This window comes from Palaemon carinicauda, chromosome 28 (assembly GCF_036898095.1).
Source record: "Palaemon carinicauda isolate YSFRI2023 chromosome 28, ASM3689809v2, whole genome shotgun sequence".
NCBI lineage: Eukaryota > Metazoa > Arthropoda > Malacostraca > Decapoda > Palaemonidae > Palaemon > Palaemon carinicauda.
Window position 1 is genome coordinate 70150764 of NC_090752.1, and position 20229 is coordinate 70170992.

The following is a 20229-nucleotide window of genomic DNA, read 5'->3' on the forward strand; positions in this document are numbered from 1 at the left end:
TGAATGTTGTAGTGTAGGGGCTAAAGAATGTGAGGATCTGCTGTGCTTACCTGTATTGACATTTATTATTAGTGTGATGTTTTACAATCCCATTCTCTTTACAACTAATATATTCTTGGTGGATGTAAAGAAGGGGTCGTTTGTGTTGAAGACACACTTAATGACACTTGACTGACTGACTGACGTAACAAAAGTATGAGCGATGAAACGTAAAAGCGAATCGGTATAAACTTATCAAAGAATCTAATCTCATTACTGGATATAACTATTTACAGATGCATTCTTCTTGAGTTAACCCTGGATAGGTACGGTCCTCGGACACCCCTTTAAGGGTATACTCGGACGCGAACGACCCCGACGCCAAAAAAAATTCTTGAAAAATCAGTTTTTGCAGTAACCTCCTTTTTTCTTTTGCCAAAAAAAACTTCAATGAATGCTTAAAACAACTGTAAAGATAAATACTACTCATCTGCAGAAAAACTATTTATTATAAATATTTTAAAAAATTAAGTAGAAAAAAAAAAGACCTGACATAAAAATTCATAAAAAAAAAGTTTATACATATATACACAAATCCTTTTAGGAATTGATTCTTGAATGTTTAGGACACATCTTGATGTATTTTGGATGAAGTAAGACCCATGGAGGTGAAGATCTGAAATGAGAAAAAAAGGGTAACTTTTTTTGGCCAAAAAAAATTGTCCAAATTTCATGAATTTTTTTGGGTACCCAAATGAAATAGGAAGTGGCTAATTTTTTTAGGGAATAAACATATGTTATCCTAAAATAGAAATATGTAAAAAAATCTTCATTATTTTGTAAATTACATTTATATCAGGGGCCATATCTAAAGGTAATTTTTTGAGTACTTGGAAATTTCGTAAAAAAATACATATATTTAATATATAATATGATATTTATGCAGGTAAAAATATACCAAAATATCACAAATTCTATAGGGAACAAGAATATATATAGATAGGGCAGCTTACGCTTCGGATATGTCCACAAAATGGCCGCCAACCACACTGACTCAGACTCCCTAATCTGCCACTTGAAATGTAGGAAGGGTATGTCAATTTCAAGGTATTATTTACTAATCTAATTATTATTGGATATGCATAAAAATTGTATGGTGGGTTGCTGGATAATTGTCGATTATTTTACGACTATAAAATTAAAATTCTGACCCAAAAAATTTTTTTTGAAGGGAAATAAAATCGAAAAAAAAAATGTAAAACAATATTTTAGCTAAAAAAATTTGATGATATTCAATCAAAAAAAAAGTAAACAAAATTTTCCGACAAATAAACATCTAGAGGAATCATTACTCTGTGATAGTTCCTTAGTACGTAGTAATTTTGAAAGAATTGGGAAAAAACGAAAAAATGGCAATCACCGGAAAATCGAACACATACCTATATATACGCCATATCTGGCTAAAAAAAAGATAGGCATGGGTAGCCAGATCATCTAGAAACACTTTCCAATACTATAAAAATATAAGTTTTGCGACACTACTTGCCAATTCCTTACGGTAACATGACTAAGCAAAAAAATGCAAAACAAATAAAAAGGGGCACTCGTGGAAAAATGGCCATTCTAATATACGGCATTTCAGAAAAAAAAAAATTTCAGCCACGTGCTAGGCAAACCATCAAGGCATATTTTCCGACAAATAAACATATAAATGAAATATTACTCTGTGATAGTTCCTTAGTACGTAGTAATTTTCAATATTAAACTTACCCGATAATCATGTAGCTGTCAACTCCGTTGCCCGACAGAATTCTATGGAGGGATACGCCAGCTATCACAATACTAGAAGGGGGTGTATTTACCAGCGCCACCTGTGGCCAGGTACTCAAGTACTTCTTGTTGACACCTCCTCAATTATTCCTCTGTCGTGCTTCCGGCAAGACGTTCTGGGATACGCTTATGTTCTTGGAGTATTTTCACGACTTTGGTGAAGTATTTCTCTTTGATTTCGGCTGTCGCTTTACTGGAAACTTCTATATTAGCTTAGTTAGCTTTTGGAATTAATTTGATTAATTTTGGTGACGAGAGAGTATGAACTCTCGTTCACCTTTCAATGGCCGACCCTTCCCTTAGACGGAAGTGTTGGTGTCTAAGAGAGTATAGACTCTCTTTCTTAATTTTGCTTAACAAAAGTTATAGATTTATTTTATATCTCTCCGCCTCTTATAGGCCTCTTCGATTAACTTCCTTTTATTATAAACTCATTAAAATTAATTTTTATATTTGTTTATATTCGACCTTCCTAATAGTAGGCGGTCTTTTACCGAAGTTAATAAACTTTGAGCCCGTCATTTCGGTTTTACCTGTTAACATATTATGCTATTTCCGCCACAGAGTTTGAAAGATTTTCTTTGACAGTCTCGTACTGTTTTCAAAGTTGAACTAACGTTTTGTTTTGTCTCTGCAGTTGTTGACGTTCAGAACGTTCAACTTGCACTCTATCGTTACGATAGGGAAAGAATGTTCACGGTTTCACGTTGCAGTAAGAGTAACCGTGTCTAGCGTTTTGTTCATTCTTTCTTAACTTAATGGTTTTGATCCTAATAAAGGAACTTTTCAGTTTTTTTCCTTTAACAATAATATGTTTTAACGATATATATGATTGGGCTCTTCTCTCAGGTTCTAAGTCAAGAGAGAGAGAGAGAGAGAGAGAGATAGAGACGGAGGGAGAAAGAGGATAAACGTTTCATTCAAGCCTGCCAGGCGTACGAGTAACGTCGTTATCGTTTTTTGCTCTTCTCCCTAGTCTCTTTAGGGGAAGAAACTAAACGTTTCTAGAGTGATCTAGTGTTTAGTCTCTTTCCAACCACTGAATTATCTTTCATTAGATTTTTCTGTTACATTGTAATTCTGTTTTCGCAATTACTAACTTTGAGAAAGGATAGAATTGCGTATTTCAGGTACAAACCACTTAAGTTTCGAGTTCAGTGAAATAAGTGCAAACAGAAATCAAAGTGATAAGTGATTAGTGCGTGAGGGTACTTTTGTGCGCGCCAGTCGTCCTCCCAGTCCGGGACCTCTTGCAAGCTCCCAAGCCCAGGGGAGAAGCAATGTCGAAGGGCATAAGGGTTCAGCAGGCCTTGATCGGCGCACAGAAGTATTCTCGGTGGTTGTGGGCGTGTCTTACCGAGACCGTCACTCCCACCCGCAGACGATTGAGCCCTTATTTTGCTCGTCTGCAGAAGAGATTAGGGGAGAAAATAAAGGCAGAGTAACGCTGGTCTCAGGTCTCAAGACTTCTTAAACGTTAAGTCGAGACCTATGCCAGACGTACGAAGTTAAAGTTCACAACCCGAATGCAGTCATTGGGTTAGCTCTGACTCTCCTCAGTCATCAGTTGATTACACTCCGCCTAAGAGGAGTAAGGTTCTGCCACAACAGATCTCTGCTGTTAAGGCTTTACCTCAGCAGAACTTAGTGTCTGCCGACCCCAAGTTAACTCTACTGCAGTCCATACAGTCACAACTTTCGGTCTTGATGCGTGAGTGTCGGGCTGAGAGTGTTGCGCCTCCGCCTCCGCCTACACTCCCCCCCGCCTATGATCGCTCCGCCTGATCACAGTACCTCCTGCCAGGCGTACGATGTTGTGAACTCTACTACAGTCCATGCAAGCACAGCTTTCGGACTTGATGAGTGAGTGTCGGGCTGAGAGTGTTGCTCCTCCGCCTCCGCCTACACTCCCTCCTCCTACACTCGCTCCGCCTGATCACAGTACCATCTGCCAGGCGTACGATGTTGTGGACTCTACTACAGTCCATGCAAGCACAGCTTTCGGACTTGATGAGTGAGTGTCGGGCTGAGAGTGTTGCTCCTCCGCCTCCGCCTACACTCCCTCCTCCTACACTCGCTCCGCCTGATCACAGTACCATCTGCCAGGCGTACGATGTTGTGGACTCTACTACAGTCCATGCAAGCACAGCTTTCGGACTTGATGCGTGAGTGTCGGGCTGAGAGTGTTGCTCCTCCGCCTCCGCCTACACTCCCTCCACCTACACTCGCTCCGCCTGATCGCAGTACCACCTGCCAGCAGTTCCACCTGCCAGGCGTTCGATGTTGAGACACGTGCTGAGTTTGCTGTTCCCTGTGGTGTTCAGCCTCCGCCTTTCTTAAGGCAACCTTTACATTGGGATCAGGAGGATTATACCTCTCTTCCTCCGCCTCCACTTGCTGCTCCACCAGTGATGCAACACTCGGTTGAGGTACAACAACCTCTCCCGTCCATGAGTCAGTCTCCTCAGCTCTTGCTGCAGCGAGCTCAACCCTCCATAAGGCAAGCACCACAACACCTTAGCCTTGCGCCTCAGGAGCCTCAGCTTGCGAGACATTTACCTTGTTCTGCGCAGCCTCTTCCTCATCGCGCTCCGCTCACACCACAGGAACTGGAACTTGCTACTCCGCTTCCGCCAACCGCTCAGCAAGCGCAACCCTTGGGTTCAACCACTCATGCTAGGAGTCAGCCTCCTCCACCCATGCGCCTTCCTTCTGCTTGTCTTTTATTCAGCCTTTGCAGACTGAGCCTCAGGTGTTCCCTCATCGGAGTCTTGAAGAGGAAACCACACTATTGTTGTTCCAGCTCGTTCTGACTCTGCTGTTCAGCATACCATGGTTTAAACCCCATGCAAGCATGCATAAAGCACTCTAGCACTGGTCATGGAATTTCTGAGAAATGTTAAACGCCATGCACACGCTCTGCTTTCCTTTCAGCAGGCTCTGCTTACAGCAGGCTCTGCTTACTACATGCTCAGCATTCAGCATGCTCTGCATTCAGCATGCTCTGCATACAACATGCTCTGCATACAGCATGCTCTGCATTCAGCATGCTCTGCATACAACATGCTCTACATACAGCATGCTCTGCATACAGCATACTCTGCATACATCATGCTCTGCATACCTTACCGCATGCTTCTCAACACATCTTGGGTTGTTGCCAACTCACTAGACTGTCAAGCAGTTTCATAACGTTGCCTTCTAGTCTGCTGCTTTGCACCAGTGAACCCTCACTCAGAGAACTTAGCTTTTCTAGGATAAGGTCCCTGTAGATGAGAAAGTTCTTTTCTCCCTCCTTCTGATATCCCTTGAGGACTCTGTCATTTGGAGGGAGCCTTTAGCTGCATAACCTCTTATGGACTTTTATTTAAGCATAACATGCTTACAGGGAAGGTAATGGTTACACTTCAGCCGCTAATCCCGTCTGTTACCACACCTGCTCCCATAGACCTTGAGCTGTGTTGCATGACATGCAGTCCAAGCTTAGTCCTTGTTAGAGGATTTTTTGTTTACGGAGTCAATGTGTCACGGGGAAGACGTTCAACAACCAACAGAAGGGACTTGTTGTGACGCAGTGCGGCAACCTCAGCAACCCGTTAAGGAGTTGTCTGTACGACCCAGACAGTCTAGACAGATTCGGGTTGTCACTGTACTTCCTCGCTTGCCCATGATTGACAGTTTACAGACTGTGCTGCAGTATCATGATCTTGTGTCCGGCTCCGTCAGACGACTGGCTTTTAAGAGCTCCCTCAAGTCGTCGCTGTCTGGAGATTTTCAAATGGACTATGGATCTGACCAAGGAACTGGGCCTCCTGGTCAATTTTGAGGAGTCTCAGCTCGTTCCATCCCAGACCATTGTCTCCTTGGGTATGGATCTTCAGAGTCGAGCTTTTCGGACTTGTCCGTCGGCCCCAAGGATCTTCCAAGCCCTAGAATGCATCCAGAGCATGCTGAGAAGGAACCGATGCTTAGTCAGGCAGTGGATGAGTCTAACAGGGACACTTTCATCGCTGGCCCTGTTCATCGAGTTAGGGAGACTCCACCTCCGCCCCCTTCAGTATCATCTAGCTGCTCACTGGATAAAGGACATGACGCTAGAGACGGGCTCAGTTCCTGTTTTCCGAAGAGATGAGGTCTACTCTAACGTGGTGGAAGAACAGCATTCTTCTCAAGGAAGGTCTACCATTGGCTGTTCAGACCTCCGACCACCGTCTCTTCTCGGACGCATCGGACACGGGCTGGGGTGCGACACTGGACGGACAGGAATGCTCGGGAACATGGAATCAGGAGCAAAGGACACTTCACATCTATTGCAAGGAGTTGTTGGCAGTTCATCTGGCCTTGATAAACTTCAAGTCCCTCCAGCTTAACAAGGTGGTGGAGGTGAACTCCGACTACACCACAGCCTTGGCTTACATCTCCAAGCAGGGAGGGACTCATTCGAGGAAGTTGTTCGAGATCGCAAGGGACCTCCTCATTTGGTCAAAAGATCGAAAGCTCACGCTGGTAACGAGGCTCTTTCAGGGCGATATGAATGTCATGGCAGATCGCCTCAGCCGGAAGGGTCAGGTCTTCCCCACAGAGTGGACCCTTCACAAGAATGTTTGCAGCAGACTTTGGGCCCTGTGGGGTCAGCCAACCATAGATCTATTCGCTACCTCGATGACCAAGAGGCTCCTCTTGTATTGTTCTCCGATTCCAGACCCAGCAGCAGTTCGCGTGGATGCCTTTCTGCTGGATTGGTCCCATCTCAACCTGTATGCATTCCCGCCGTTCAAGATTGTCAACAGGGTACTTCAGAAGTTCGCCTCTCACAAAGGGACACGGCTGACGTTGGTTGCTCCCCTCTGGCCCGCGAGAGAATGGTTCACCGAGGTACTGCAATGGCTGGTCGACGTTCCCAGGACTCTTCCTCCTAGAGTGGACCTTCTGCGTCAACCTCACGTAAAGAAGGTACACCCTACCTCCACGCTCTTCGTCTGACTACCTTCAGACTATCGAAAGACTCTCAAGAGCTAGAGGCTTTTCGAAGGAGGCAGCCAGAGCGATTGCCAGAGCAAGGACGACATCCACTCTCAGAGTCTATCAGTCTTAATGGGAAGTCTTCCGAAGCTGGTGCAAGGCCAATGCAGTTTTCCTCAACCAGTACCAATGTAACCCAGATTGCTGACTTCCTGTTACATCTAAGGAACGTAAGATCCCTATCAGCTCCTACGATCAAGGGTTACAGAAGTTTGTTGGCAGCGGTTTTCCGCCACAGAGGCTTGGATCTTTCCTCCAACAAAGATCTACAGGACCTCCTTAGGTCTTTTGAGACCTCAAAGGAACGTCGGTTGTCCACTCCAGGCTGGAATCTAGACGTGGTCCTAAGGTTCCTAATGTCATCAGGATTTGAACCGCTCCAATCAGCCTCTTTTAAGGACCTCACATTAAAAACTCTTTTCCTCGTGTGCTTAGCAACAGGTAAAAGAGTAAGTGAGATCCACGCCTTCAGCAGGAACATAGGTTTCACATCTGAAAAGGCTACATGTTCCTTGCAGCTCGGTTTTTTGGCTAAAAACGAGCTTCCTTCCCGTCCTTGGCCTAAGTCGTTCGAGATCCCAAGCCTGTCCAACATGGTGGGGAACGAACTGGAGAGAGTACTTTGCCCAGTTAGAGCTCTTAAGTACTATCTAAGAAGGTCAAAACCATTACGAGGACAATCAGAAGCCTTAGGGTGTGCTATCAAGAAGCCTTCTCTACCGATGTCTAAGAACGCAGTTTCTTACTACATCAGGCTTCTGATTAGAGAAGCAAATTCTCATCTGAAGGAAGAAGACCTTGCTTTGCTGAAGGTAAGGACACATGAAGTGAGAGCTGTGGCTACTTCAGTGGCCTTCAAACAGAACCGTTCTCTGCAGAGTGTTATGGATGCAACCTATTGGAGAAACAAGTCAGTGTTCGCATCATTCTATCTCAAAGATGTCCAGTCTCTTTACGAGTACTGCTACACCCTGGGTCCATTCGTAGCAACGAATGCAGTAGTAGGCGAGGGCTCAGCCACTACATTCCCATAATCCCATAACTTTTTAACCTTTCTCTTGAATACTTTTTATGGGTTGTACGGTCGGCTAAGAAGCCTTCCACATCCTTGTTGATTTGGCGGGTGGTCAATTCTTTCTTGAGAAGCGCCAAGGTTAAAGGTTGTGATGAGGTCCTTTAGTATGGGTTGCAGCCCTGTATACTTTAGCACCTTTGAGTTGATTCAGCCTCCCAAGAGGAACGCTGCGCTCAGTAAGGAAGACGATCTTATTAAAGGCAGAGTAACGGTTCAAGTCGACTTCCTTACCAGGTACTTATTATTTCATTGTTATTGTGGATAACTGATTATATGAAATATGGGATACTTAGCTATCCTTTAATCTTGTACACTGGTTTTCACCCACCCCCCTGGGTGTGAATCAGCTACATGATTATCGGGTAAGTTTAATATTGAAAAATGTTATTTTTATTAATAAAATAAATTTTTGAATATACTTACCCGATAATCATGATTTAATCGACCCTCCCTTCCTCCCCATAGAGAACCAGTGGACCGAGGAATAATTGAGGAGGTGTCAACAAGAAGTACTTGAGTACCTGGCCACAGGTGGCGCTGGTAAATACACCCCCTTCTAGTATTGTGATAGCTGGCGTATCCCTCCATAGAATTCTGTCGGGCAACGGAGTTGACAGCTACATGATTATCGGGTAAGTATATTCAAAAATTTATTTTATTAATAAAAATAACATTTTTGAAAGAAATGGGAAAAAACGAAAAAATGGCAATCACAGGAAAATCGAACACATACTTATATATACGCCATATCTGGCTAAAAAAAAAATAGGCATGGGTAGCCAGATCATCTAGAAACACTTTCCAATACTATAAAAATATAAGTTTTGCGACACTACTTGCCAATTCCTTACGGTAACATGACTAAGCAAAAAAATGCAAAACAAATAAAAAGGGGCACTCGCGGAAAAATGCCCAACATTCTAATATACGGCATCTCAGATAAAAAAAAAGACATGCACGTGTTAGCCCAACCATCAAGGCACACTTTCTAACACATAAACATGAAAAAAAAATCAATAATATACGGCAATTCCTTACTACGTAGTAAATTTTTACAAATATTGAAAAAAAAACAGAAATTGGCAACCGCAGTTAAATACCCAATATACCAATAACTACGTCGTATCTGACAAAAACAAAATCACGCATGGGTAGCCAGATCATCTAGACACACTTTCCAACATTAAAAAAGCAAAAGTTTTACGACACTATTTCGCAATATCTTACGGAAAAATGACTTGGCAAAAAAATTAAAAAAAATTAAAAAGGGACACTCGCGGTAAAATGCCCGACATTCTAATATACGACATCTCAGATAAAAAAAAAGACATGCACGTGTTAGCCCAACCATCAAGGCACACTTTCTAACACATAAACATGAAAAAAAAAATGAATAATATACGGCAATTCCTTACTACGTAGTAATTTTTACAAATATTGAAAAAAAAACAGAAATTGGTAACCGCAGTTAAATACCCAATATACCAATAACTACGTCGTATCTGACAAAAACAAAGTCATGCATGGGTAGCCAGATCATCTAGACACACTTTCCAACACTAAACAAGCAAAAGTTTTACGACACTATTTGGCAATATCTTACGGAAAAATGACTTGACAAAAAAATGAAAAAAAATGAAAAAGGGGCACTCGCGGTAAAATGGTCCTCGTGGTGATGAACGACATTTTAACTAAAAAAAAAAACATGCACATGGTAGCCAAACAATCCACCAAGACTTTCCACAACTGATAACCTATACAAGTTGCACCATTCTACGACAATTTCTTAATACGTAATAACTTTGATAATTATGCAAACTACCTCAGAAGGGTAAACTCGGACGCGAACGACCCCGACGCGTCTCAGAAATCGGGGAAGGAGTACAGCTACAGCAATGCACATCTGGACACTACTAGAGCGTGTAGGGGAGACACCTCCTGCAGGTCGATCACCCACAAATTCAGTCACAGGGGTGAGTCACGTGAGAAAAACCTGTTTTTTTTTGACGCTCGGGGTCGCAAACGACCCACCGTACCTATCCAGGGTTAATATACAAAATCTAATACCGAAACATATGTACCATTATTTATAAACACACATGATTAAAGTCATACACATACGAATGCAACAATTTTGCTCTTGATATGTTTAGTACTATAGTGTTACATAAACTACATAACATATGATTCTTTTATAAGTCTCATACATAACACTGACTATACAGCATCTCCTCCAAGTTAAAGGCTTTTTGCAAGGCACTGCATAGGCGATGTCTGGATATGAGAAAAGATACTTTGCAGTTGTGTACCAGGTGAAGTGGGCAAGCATGTGCTATTGGTGTTGAAGGAATAATGGTCGGAGTCTCACTTCAATGGATTGCTGTTATCCTTGTCTACCTTCTTCAGAGAAGCTCCTCATAGCCTCCACGGTGAAAGGTTATCGGTTGACCTAGGGCCCATTTTTCAGACTGAAGAGTGTGTACATTACTTTTTTGTGGGAATTGGCTATGTTCATGAGGAGCTTCAAACTCCTGCTCTTCTTGAAAACTTGGTCTCCCGGAATGGGACGTCATTTGAATCCTCAGTTTTCTAAAGTGTGGTCCTTTTGAGCCCTTGAGAATTGGGTCAGGTAGGGATCTGACCCTCCAGAATTTTCTTGCTATCCTTACCCTCAGTAAAGAGAATAGGTGAGCTGCATGGCTTTTCTTTTGTCACGAGTCATTCTGAAGGATAAAGGAGGTCTCCTTCATCTTTGTCCTGGTGTTTGTGGCAAAGAGCCAGAACCCAGCTGTTCACAACTCCAGTTTCAAGTCCTCCATCTCATCCCTACAAGAAATAACTAATGGGGATTGGGATGACTTGCTTCTCGGTCTTGTTAGGCTGCTACAAAGCTACCTAAAGAGAACTTTGCACTTCAGGCCAGAGCACAAGAGACTTATTTAGCACAGGAACGTTAAAGAAGAATATATCCTAGAAGACGGTTCTGTCCTGACTTTGTGCAACAGTCAGACATACCAATCCTGCACTCAGTGAGGGGATGAAAAGACTATCCAGGACATGTGTGCAAAAAGTCAGACACTAGATCCACTCAAGCCTTAAGGAAGAACATGTAGGTGGTGCAAACCTTGAAGATGAGTCTGAAAATGCCAGACACCCTTCTCTGCCCAATATCTATAAGATTACAGTATGCCCGTTATTCCTTTGATACCTTTACCATTGAACTGGTGGTAGCTACTTAAAGGAACACTGAGAATCTTTTATAAGATATGGTCTCAACATAAAGGCGAGTTTACATACATTCGACAGACAAGTATTTGAAGTGATGTTCGAACGTGTGAACGGGGTATTCGGTAGTTAAGCACACTCGTCGAAAGGTTCGAAGAAAGTCTGTTCTCGCCTGACTTTGTGGGCGGTACTTCATTGTCCACAAACCTTATGTATTTGTGGCTGACTCTACCTCTTCGAACTGTTTGACAAGCAGGTTCGTCAATCGTTGAACTTTCGTCAACCATGTTCAACGAACTGTTCGATCTGGTAAACCCTGCTTAAGACTAGAATGAGGGGTATTAATATCTAGCCTTTTTCCACTTTTTTCGTTCCCTCCCTTGGGGGTGCATTGGTCGTGCCGTTGTGTGCTGGAATGGGCGGTAGATCCGGCATCGAGTAATTTTCCTTTTCGGCAAAGTTTTATTGAAGTGTCTGGGAAAGTTTGACGCAATGCATGCAAACCAATTTCTAAAAAGTGACCATCCATTTGAACAACATGTCCTTAAAGATATAGGTGCTTCCATGACTGCTTACCAATCTCCTAGTAGGTACGTACCCTAACACCTCTGATATCTTCAAGCTCAGGTCGTTAGAAGTTGGCAAGAATTGTCACTTTCGCTCCTGTATGGGATCATAGTGCCATGATATTTCTTGGGTTAATAACCCAGCAAGTTTGGTTTTAGGGGCTGCCTCCTTCCAGAAAATAATGCTTCTATTAAAGGACAGTAGTTTTTATTCATGTAGGAACAAATTACAAATTTTAAAAGTAATTTAAGATTTTCCTAACAATGAATGCCCAAGTCCTTTAAGTTACACTTCCTGCCTCAACCTCCTGCTAGTCTAGCAACTATAATCACCTTGTTAGAAGTTTAAATGACCAAATTGTGCTGAAATCATACTCATATTAAAACACTAAAATACAGATTCTAAGAATTGGTATTTTGTTTTGATTCTCATTTGAGTTAAGAAAAAAAAATTTCTGTGATTAAATGAAAATGAAATATATTTTGTTCAATTTTTTCTCAAGAATACTCTTGTACTGTAGACATATTTGTTCATGGTTAGAATAAGGAATAGTATATACAGTACTTTATTGACAAAGACCTAATAAACAGTAAAAAAAAAGGAAACTGAAGATGCTACCTTTTTCTACATACAAGATTATGATGGATCTGTTTACATGATTGTTTATTGTTTAGTAGGTATTAAATTAAACTGCAATAAAAACTTGTAAATATCTGGAAGGGGAGATAGCCTTGACGATACACTTCTACTGAGATAAACTGAATAATGGGAAACTAGCGTGCTACTTAGATTATCCTATTACATTATTGCGTGCTAGTATTTTTTTTAAAGAGAGAAAACTAGAAATTTTTTTTATACATTTTTGGGAAACATCTTTAAAATGAGCATCTGGACAGCAGCAATATGAGCATCAGGTGAATATTGAAATAAATATTTTTTTATTAAAATTCTTTTTTTATTAAATTCGTATTTTTTTAATCTGTTGTACAACAAGGGCATAAAGATGACTGTTACTTATATTATTTAAGGTACAAAATTATCAGCAATGAATTAGAAAAGTCTGTTACATAAAAATGAGAAACTCGGTCAAGTAAAGATATAGAATGACTAATTTCTGTTTTTTCTTGTTTTTCATGCTAAAGATTTTCTTGGTTGAAATTATGATAGTAAACAATCATGTAGGTCTCTAATTATTATTATTATTATTATTATTATTATTGTTATTATTATCATTATTATTATTATTATTATCCTTATTTTTATTATTATTACTTCAAAAACTTTCCTGCATCCTTTCAGCTCTAGCTGCTCTCCCTTTTTAGCCTTTTACAATACCTCCATTCCTTCTTCCTTTCTTCCATCTTGCTGTCCAACCTCTTAACTTTTCCTTCTCATTGTAATGCTGGGTTTCCCAGTGTGTTGCACATGATTGATGAATGGCCTCCCAGGTCTCATAAATCTAATCCTAATGAAATTTTGTGTCCTTTCATGCGGGTTGCTAAGAACCTCTTTACCCTCTTTCTTTCAAGATAGGATATGCAAGGTGAAAACACGAACACTAAACCTACACTATACATTGTAGATTTTGGAAACAATTAGGGAAAGCAGTCGGGTTTGCTGAATTAGGGATAAATAGATTCATAGGCTGTAGGCTATGTTTATTTACAAAATGTAGGATATTCATTCAGTTCAATTTCTTATACAGTACTGTAATATCTTTAGGAAAGGTAAAAGTTTTTTATGTTGGTAACTCAAAAACCTTTCATGTTGAATATCTGTCACATTCTACTAACAGTACAGTAATTACCTTAGCATTCAGATTTATTTTGTTTTAAATCATACTTCTTTATTCATTTATTAATCACAAAATTTGAAAATGCATATTGTGTTGCTTTAATTGTGGCTGTACTTTGATAAAATTGTAAAAAGATTTTGTTTATATATCACCTGATTTTATTAATAATTGAACCAATTATTTATAAATGCCACTTAGATGCTTATGATACTGTAAATAATTAACCCATAAAGTGTTTTGTTTTCATGATGTGGATCAACATAAACAAGTCTTGAGTGTGAGGAGCCTTTTTCATTGGACTCAAAAATAAGTGTAATTTTAATAACAATGTTTTCAGTTTAATGAGAATACACAAGTTTAGGTTGCTCCACACACTCATGATTTGGTGTATGTAAGGAAATATAGAGCTACCTTGAAATCCTGAATCAAACCTCCTATGTGGTGACTAGGTTTAAACCATTGTAATTAAATCCATGCATGGTAGTTAAGGTTGATGTGAACAATCCTATGTAAGGTGACGATAGAAGAGTACAGCGCAGTTGTGCTTATTAGGTTAACTTTGGTGATGCTGCTTCAGGTGGTGGGTGTCTTGGTTCGACTGCTTCTGGATCTCCTGGTGCATCTCTCTTGTTGTCATCTTCGTCCTCCTCCAGCAACAGCTCCGCTGCTTCCCCGTACCGCCTCACTCCCGATGTGTCGTGGGCAGCTCAGGTGTATCGCTCCAACCACACCTCCGTGAGTTGCCCCTCAGATATTACTCTACCCGACTCTTCCATCACTATCCACCTCACCAACCAGTCTGCACACATAGGGTAAGGTGTTATGATAATTGGGCTTCTCCAGGTTAACATCAGTTTAGCTATGGGTAATTTCAGGAGACTATCAAAACCTTGACGGCAATAGTCGTCGCGGCTGTTCACCTGAGATTTTCTAGATACATCATTTAAAGTTGACTTGTATGGATGGTAGAAAATGGCATCACCTAGAGTTCATCTTTCAATTTCTTGAGGACTACAAAATAAAGTGTATAGTTTCCTATGATATATTCTCACTTGTAAATGGCCATAGCTTTTTATTACCTCATGTTAACCAGAATTTACTCCGAAAATGTATCTCTTTACTCTTATTTGCTTCCAAGATTTTTATATAATGTATCTTTATTTTCCAAAAATCTTCATTAGTTCACTATCGTAAGGAAGATTAATTGAAAGTTTAAATGAAACATGAAAGTCTATGATGTTATTTAAAGAAGAAATTATAGCCCTGAACATCAGGAATGAATGCAAATGAATAATTCACAATAAGAAATAGAAATTATTACAAATTATCTCTCACTTCACATTTGAGGAGAGTCTGTAATGGCGTGGAGGTTCTCTAACTGCATCACTTAATTTATGCTTTTTAGACCCCCCCCTTTTTTTTACACACGTTCAATTTTGACAAGAATCCTATCTAGAGTTGACTGCTTTGTCCTTTTCTTTAAAACTTCATGTAGACATGCGACATCACACTTGTCGGTACTGTATGGAATAGATTCAGTGTTTCCCTGACAAAACTATCTTTTATGAAATTTTGTACACTTTCCCACAATCTCATTGTCTCCTCCACAGTAGTTGAAATCACTGCATTCTCTTGATACTTCCCTTATTCAGCTCCAATAACATTGCTTTTTCAGTAGTAGAGTTTTTGGTAACCATGACACCTAACTGCTTCTCCTCTATCTGGTAAGCAGATGAATTTCCTTTCAAGATCATGTTGCCATTGATTCATCATTGACAGCATCAGGCCCTCATCATCTAATGCCTTGATATCCTCTTTATTGTTCAGCATTGTAATTGCACCAATCATGGATGTTGCAGTATGAATGTACAGTTTTTGCAGGTCGGCTGCATGCTTTTTCTTCTTCCTTCTGCCTTTTCTTAAATACTTTGGAGGTCATTATCACATAACTTTTAAATGAACAACACAGTACAAAATGTCAATGATAAACTATAGCGGTCGCATCTCTTTAAAGAAAATGTGGTCACAACTGTTCAAAAAAACAATTCCAAAGATATGCGTGAAAAAGGATTTTTCTACTTATGCTGGTGGAAGAGCAAAAAAGGGAGGCTCGAGGACAGGGTTAGATTGTGAGCTATGAAAGGAAAATGACAAAAAAAGCCAGTGAATGCTGCTTGGGTGACATATGGGTACGCATGCTGATCATGTTTGTACTTGTCCACAAAAAGAAAAGAGCAATTTACTCATAAACTGAGATATTACTGTATATACAGAGATGTGCATGAGTGTTGTAATTCAAGGGGTATTCGTTTGTTGAGTGTGGTTGGAAAAGTGTATGGTAGAGTACTGATTAATAGGATTAAGGATAAAACAGAGAATGCAATCTTAGAAATACAAGGGGGTTTTAGAAGCAGTAGGGGATGTATGAATCAGATTTTTACAGTTAGGCAGATATGCGAGAAATATTTAGCAAAAGGTAAGGTGGTGTATGTTGCGTTTATGGATCTGGAGAAAGCGTATGATAGAGTTGATAGGGAAGCGATGTGAAATGTGATGAAGTTATATGGAATTGGTGGAAGGTTGTTGCAAGCAGTGAAAAGTCTCTACAAAGGTAGTAAAGCGTGTGTTAGGATAGGAAATGAAGTGTGATTGGTTTCTGGTGAGAGTGGGGCTGAGACAGGGATGTGTGATGTTGCCGTGGTTGTTTAACTTGTATGTTGATGGAGTGGTGAGAGAGATGAATGCTCGAGTGCTTGGACGAGGATTGAAAATGGTAGACGAGAATGATCATGAATGGGAGGTAAATCATTTGTTGTTTGCAGATGATACTGTACTGGTTGCAGACTCGGAAGAGAAGCTTGGCCGATTAGTGACAGAATTTGGAAGGGTGTGTGAGAGAAGGAAGTTGAGAGTTAATGTGGGTAAGAGTAAGGTTATGAGATGTACGAGAAGGGAAGGTGGTGCAAGGTTGAATGTCATGTTGAATGGAGCGTTACTTGAGGAGGTGGATCAGTTTAAGTACTTGGGGTCTGTTGTTGCAGCAAATGGTGGAGTGGAAGCAGATGTACGTCAGAGAGTGAATGAAGGATGCAAAGTGTTGGAGGCAGTGAAGGGAGTGGTTAAGAATAGAGGTTTGGGCATGAATGTAAAGAGAGTTCTGTATGAGAAAGTGATTGTACCAACTGTGATGTATGGATCGGAGTTGTGGGGAATGAAAGTAACGGAGAGACAGAAATTAACTGTGTTTGAGATGAAGTGTCTAAGGAGTATGGCTGGTGTATCTCGAGTAGATAGGGTTAGGAATGAAGTAGTGAGGTGAGAACGGGTGTAAGAAATGAGTTAGCAGCTAGAGTGGATATGAATGTGTTGAGGTGGTTTGGTCATGTTGAGAGAATGGGAAATGGCTGTCTGCTAAAGAAGGTGATGAATGCAAGAGTTGATGGGAGAAGTAAAAAAGGAAGGCCAAGGTTTGGGTGGATGGATGTAGTGAAGAAAGCTCTGGGTGATAGGAGGAAAGATGTGAGAGAGGCAAGAGAGCTTGCTCGAAATAGGTATGAATGGCGAGCGATTGTGACGCAGTTCTGGCAGGCCTTGCTGCTTCATCCGGTCGCCATAGATGACCACGGAGGTAGCAGCAGTAGGGGATTTACTGTTAAGAAGCTTCTTCTGTGGTGAATAACGGGGGAGGGTGGGTTGTGGCACCCTAGCAGTACCAGCCGAACTTGGTTTTGTCCCTTGTCAGGCTGGGAGGAATGTAGAGAGGAAAGGTCCCCCTTTTTTTTCCTTTGTTTGATGTTGGCTACCCCCCAAAATTGGGGGAAGTGCCTTGGTATATGTATGTATACAGTACAATCAGTATATCTTTGAGATAAGAATTGACCTTCTTTTAATATCATCCCCTTATTATTGTGCCATTTTTTATATCAAAGCTAGGATTTATCACCAATTCATATACATCTATCACAATCGAGATTCAAATCAGTTTTGACTGAAGTAATGCCTAAGCATTATAAATAAGCTGAGAAAATTATGCAATAGAATATTTTCCTTACAAAGAGGTTATTGGAACATCAAATCTTGTTGGATAGGGTTCTTATATTGTGCAAAGGACCTTCCCAAACCTTGAATCATAATAGGGTACTGTCTTTGAAGATGTAATACTTGAGAGTGGGGCATGTTTAATCATTTCTTGGACTTTTCTCTGCGTACAATGATCTCTCTGGAAGACTTTGGTCTAATACTAAACCATCAGGACATTCAACCACAGTACTGTCACTGCCGTCTCAATATAGAAGGGCTGGGTCTCAGAATTATGACGTCACGGCCTGCGTCTTTACCGAGTTCTCTATTGCTAACATACTTACCCTCATTTATTTTTTTTTTCCTGTTCCTTTAACAGTATCGACTACCTACGTTCTTCTAACACTATAGTCTATTTTTTATAGCTGTGCATATTTGCACTGACTCACAGGGGGTGCCCTTTTAGCTCGGAAAGGTTCCTGATACCTGATTGGTCGGAAGTATTTTTGTCCGAACACCTTCATTGTTCTCAATTAATTACCAAGTAATGTGAATCAAAACTTATTTACTAACCTATATTTCTTCATCACATATAGGTTTTGTCAATAAACAATATGAAAGAATAAATATATTATAAAGTATCGTCATGGTAAGTCTAAATTTAATAACCCAATCCACCGAAGTCAACGACAGCAGCTTGTTTTCGGATGCACGCTTTGTAATTTCGTAATTTTTCACATATTTTTACACAAATTGGGATAAATTACACTCAGCATAAGTTAAACATGTTATTATAAACTTTTTCTAATACCAGAATTTACCAAAAACATGGGAATTGATAAAACCCTATATTTGTGAAAACTTATGGGCAGGTAAAAGAACAGGCTGCAGCGGCCTGGCGGGAAAACAATCCTTTCTGATTGTCATAGACGCAGTTTTTTTTTCCGTAATATAGTTTGGCCTATTCCTTTCAGTTAAAATAGTCTTGCATTGTCTCTTCTTAATATTTTGCTTAGTATTTTTCCACATTCCTGTTTCTCACCTAATATCTATCTATTTTCCCGGATATCCCTTCTTTTATATAGGCCTATGTGATATCCGCACTACGATTCCTTATGTTTTGTACCTTACGTCAGTAAGTATGTAAATAATAACAACAGCATAAATTTTATGCTGTGTAGCAAGTATAGCCTATTTTGTAAACCTGTTCAGTAGCTCACATTATATCGAATGAAATTAAGCATAGTATTTTTTTTTTCATTCCCGCCTCTACACTACACTATTTTAATGAGACTAGCACGCGCTTCCCTTCAGGCCAACACTCTCCACAGAGGCTAAGAAATAAGGAATCGTAGTGCGGATATCACATAGGCCTATATGAAAGAAGGAATATCCGGGAAAATAGATAGATATTAGGTGAGAAACAGGAATGTGGGAAAATACTGAGTAAAATATTACGAAGGGAGACAATGCAAGACTATTTAGATTAAAAGGAATAGGCCAAACTATATTACGGAAAAAAAAAAAAACTGCGTCTATGACAGTCAGAAAGGATTGTTTTCCCACCAGGCCGCTGCAGGCTGTTCTTTTACCTCCCCATAAGTTTTCACAAATATAGGGTTTTATTAATTCCCATGTTTTTGGTAAATTCTGGTATTAAAAAAAGTTTATTATAACATGTTTAACTTATGCTGAGTGTAATTTATCCCAATTTGTGTTAAAATATGTGAAAAATTACAAAATTACAAAGCGTGCATCCGAACATAAGCTGCTGTTGTTGACTTCAGCGGATTGGGTTATTAAATTTAGACTTACCATGACGATACTTTATAATATGTTTATTCTTTCACATTGTTTATTGACAAAACCTATATGTGATGGAGAAATATAGGTTAGTAAATAAGTTTTGATTCACATTACTTGGTAATTATTTGAGAACAATGAAGGTGTTCGGACAAAAATACTTCCGACCAATCAGGTATCAGGAACCTTTCCGAGCTAAAAGGGCACCCCCTGTGAGTCAGTGCAAATATGCACCGCTATAAAAAATAGACTATAGGTATGGTGCTTTTCTAAATATAATGAATCTTGCTACAAACCTGTTGAAATAATTATTTCTGTTTCTATCTATTTATGTTACTAAATAAATTCATTAAGTATTGACCTGGACTAGGGCAGAGCATTATTTTTTCACCTTATTATCGGGTTGAAATAATAACAATCATAGTAATAATAATAATAATAATAATATATATATATTTTCACCTCATTGTCATGATACTGTAATGATGATAATATAGGAATACATTTTTCACCTCGTTAAGTTGCAAATATACGAATTCCAAAGAATTGTTTTCAGAATAGGAAATCCAATGTAAATTCTCCATTTCTGATGCCAGACAAAGTTCCAATATTTTTGATTCTCAATTCCGAGTACTCGTCCCATCACTAACATATTTCTGGGCTCGACCTTTGTCGTTCCGTGAAATGCTCCTTATAGCAACATTTCTAGGGTATAAATACTGCTAAATATACCAGAGAAAAAGTTGTATGGAATTCCAGGAATAAACCCAGCTCGCTCACTCTAATAGAGTGTCGGTATAGTAATTGGGCGTGTTAGAACCACTACCTTATCAATTAGACCTCTCCTTCCTCAATATTCCCCGATACTACGAGGTGCTGTTCTACATCCTACTACTGCCCACTACTACGACTA

General features: G+C 40.0%; 1 protein-coding gene across 9 annotated transcripts in view; it reads left to right on the top strand.

Moving 5' to 3' along the window:
• Window positions 1–20229, top strand: part of LOC137621653 (constitutive coactivator of PPAR-gamma-like protein 1 homolog) — a 252439-nt gene that overhangs the window by 117308 nt on the left and 114902 nt on the right. For 8 of the 9 annotated variants that reach the window (XM_068352131.1, XM_068352133.1, XM_068352132.1 and 5 more), the window contains exon 10: window positions 14071–14228. The exons of the other annotated variant lie outside the window; for it this stretch is intronic. In XM_068352131.1, the coding sequence (XP_068208232.1) occupies window positions 14071–14228 (158 nt within the window). The remainder of the gene's footprint in view (window positions 1–14070; window positions 14229–20229) is intronic. 9 annotated transcript variants of the gene reach the window in all.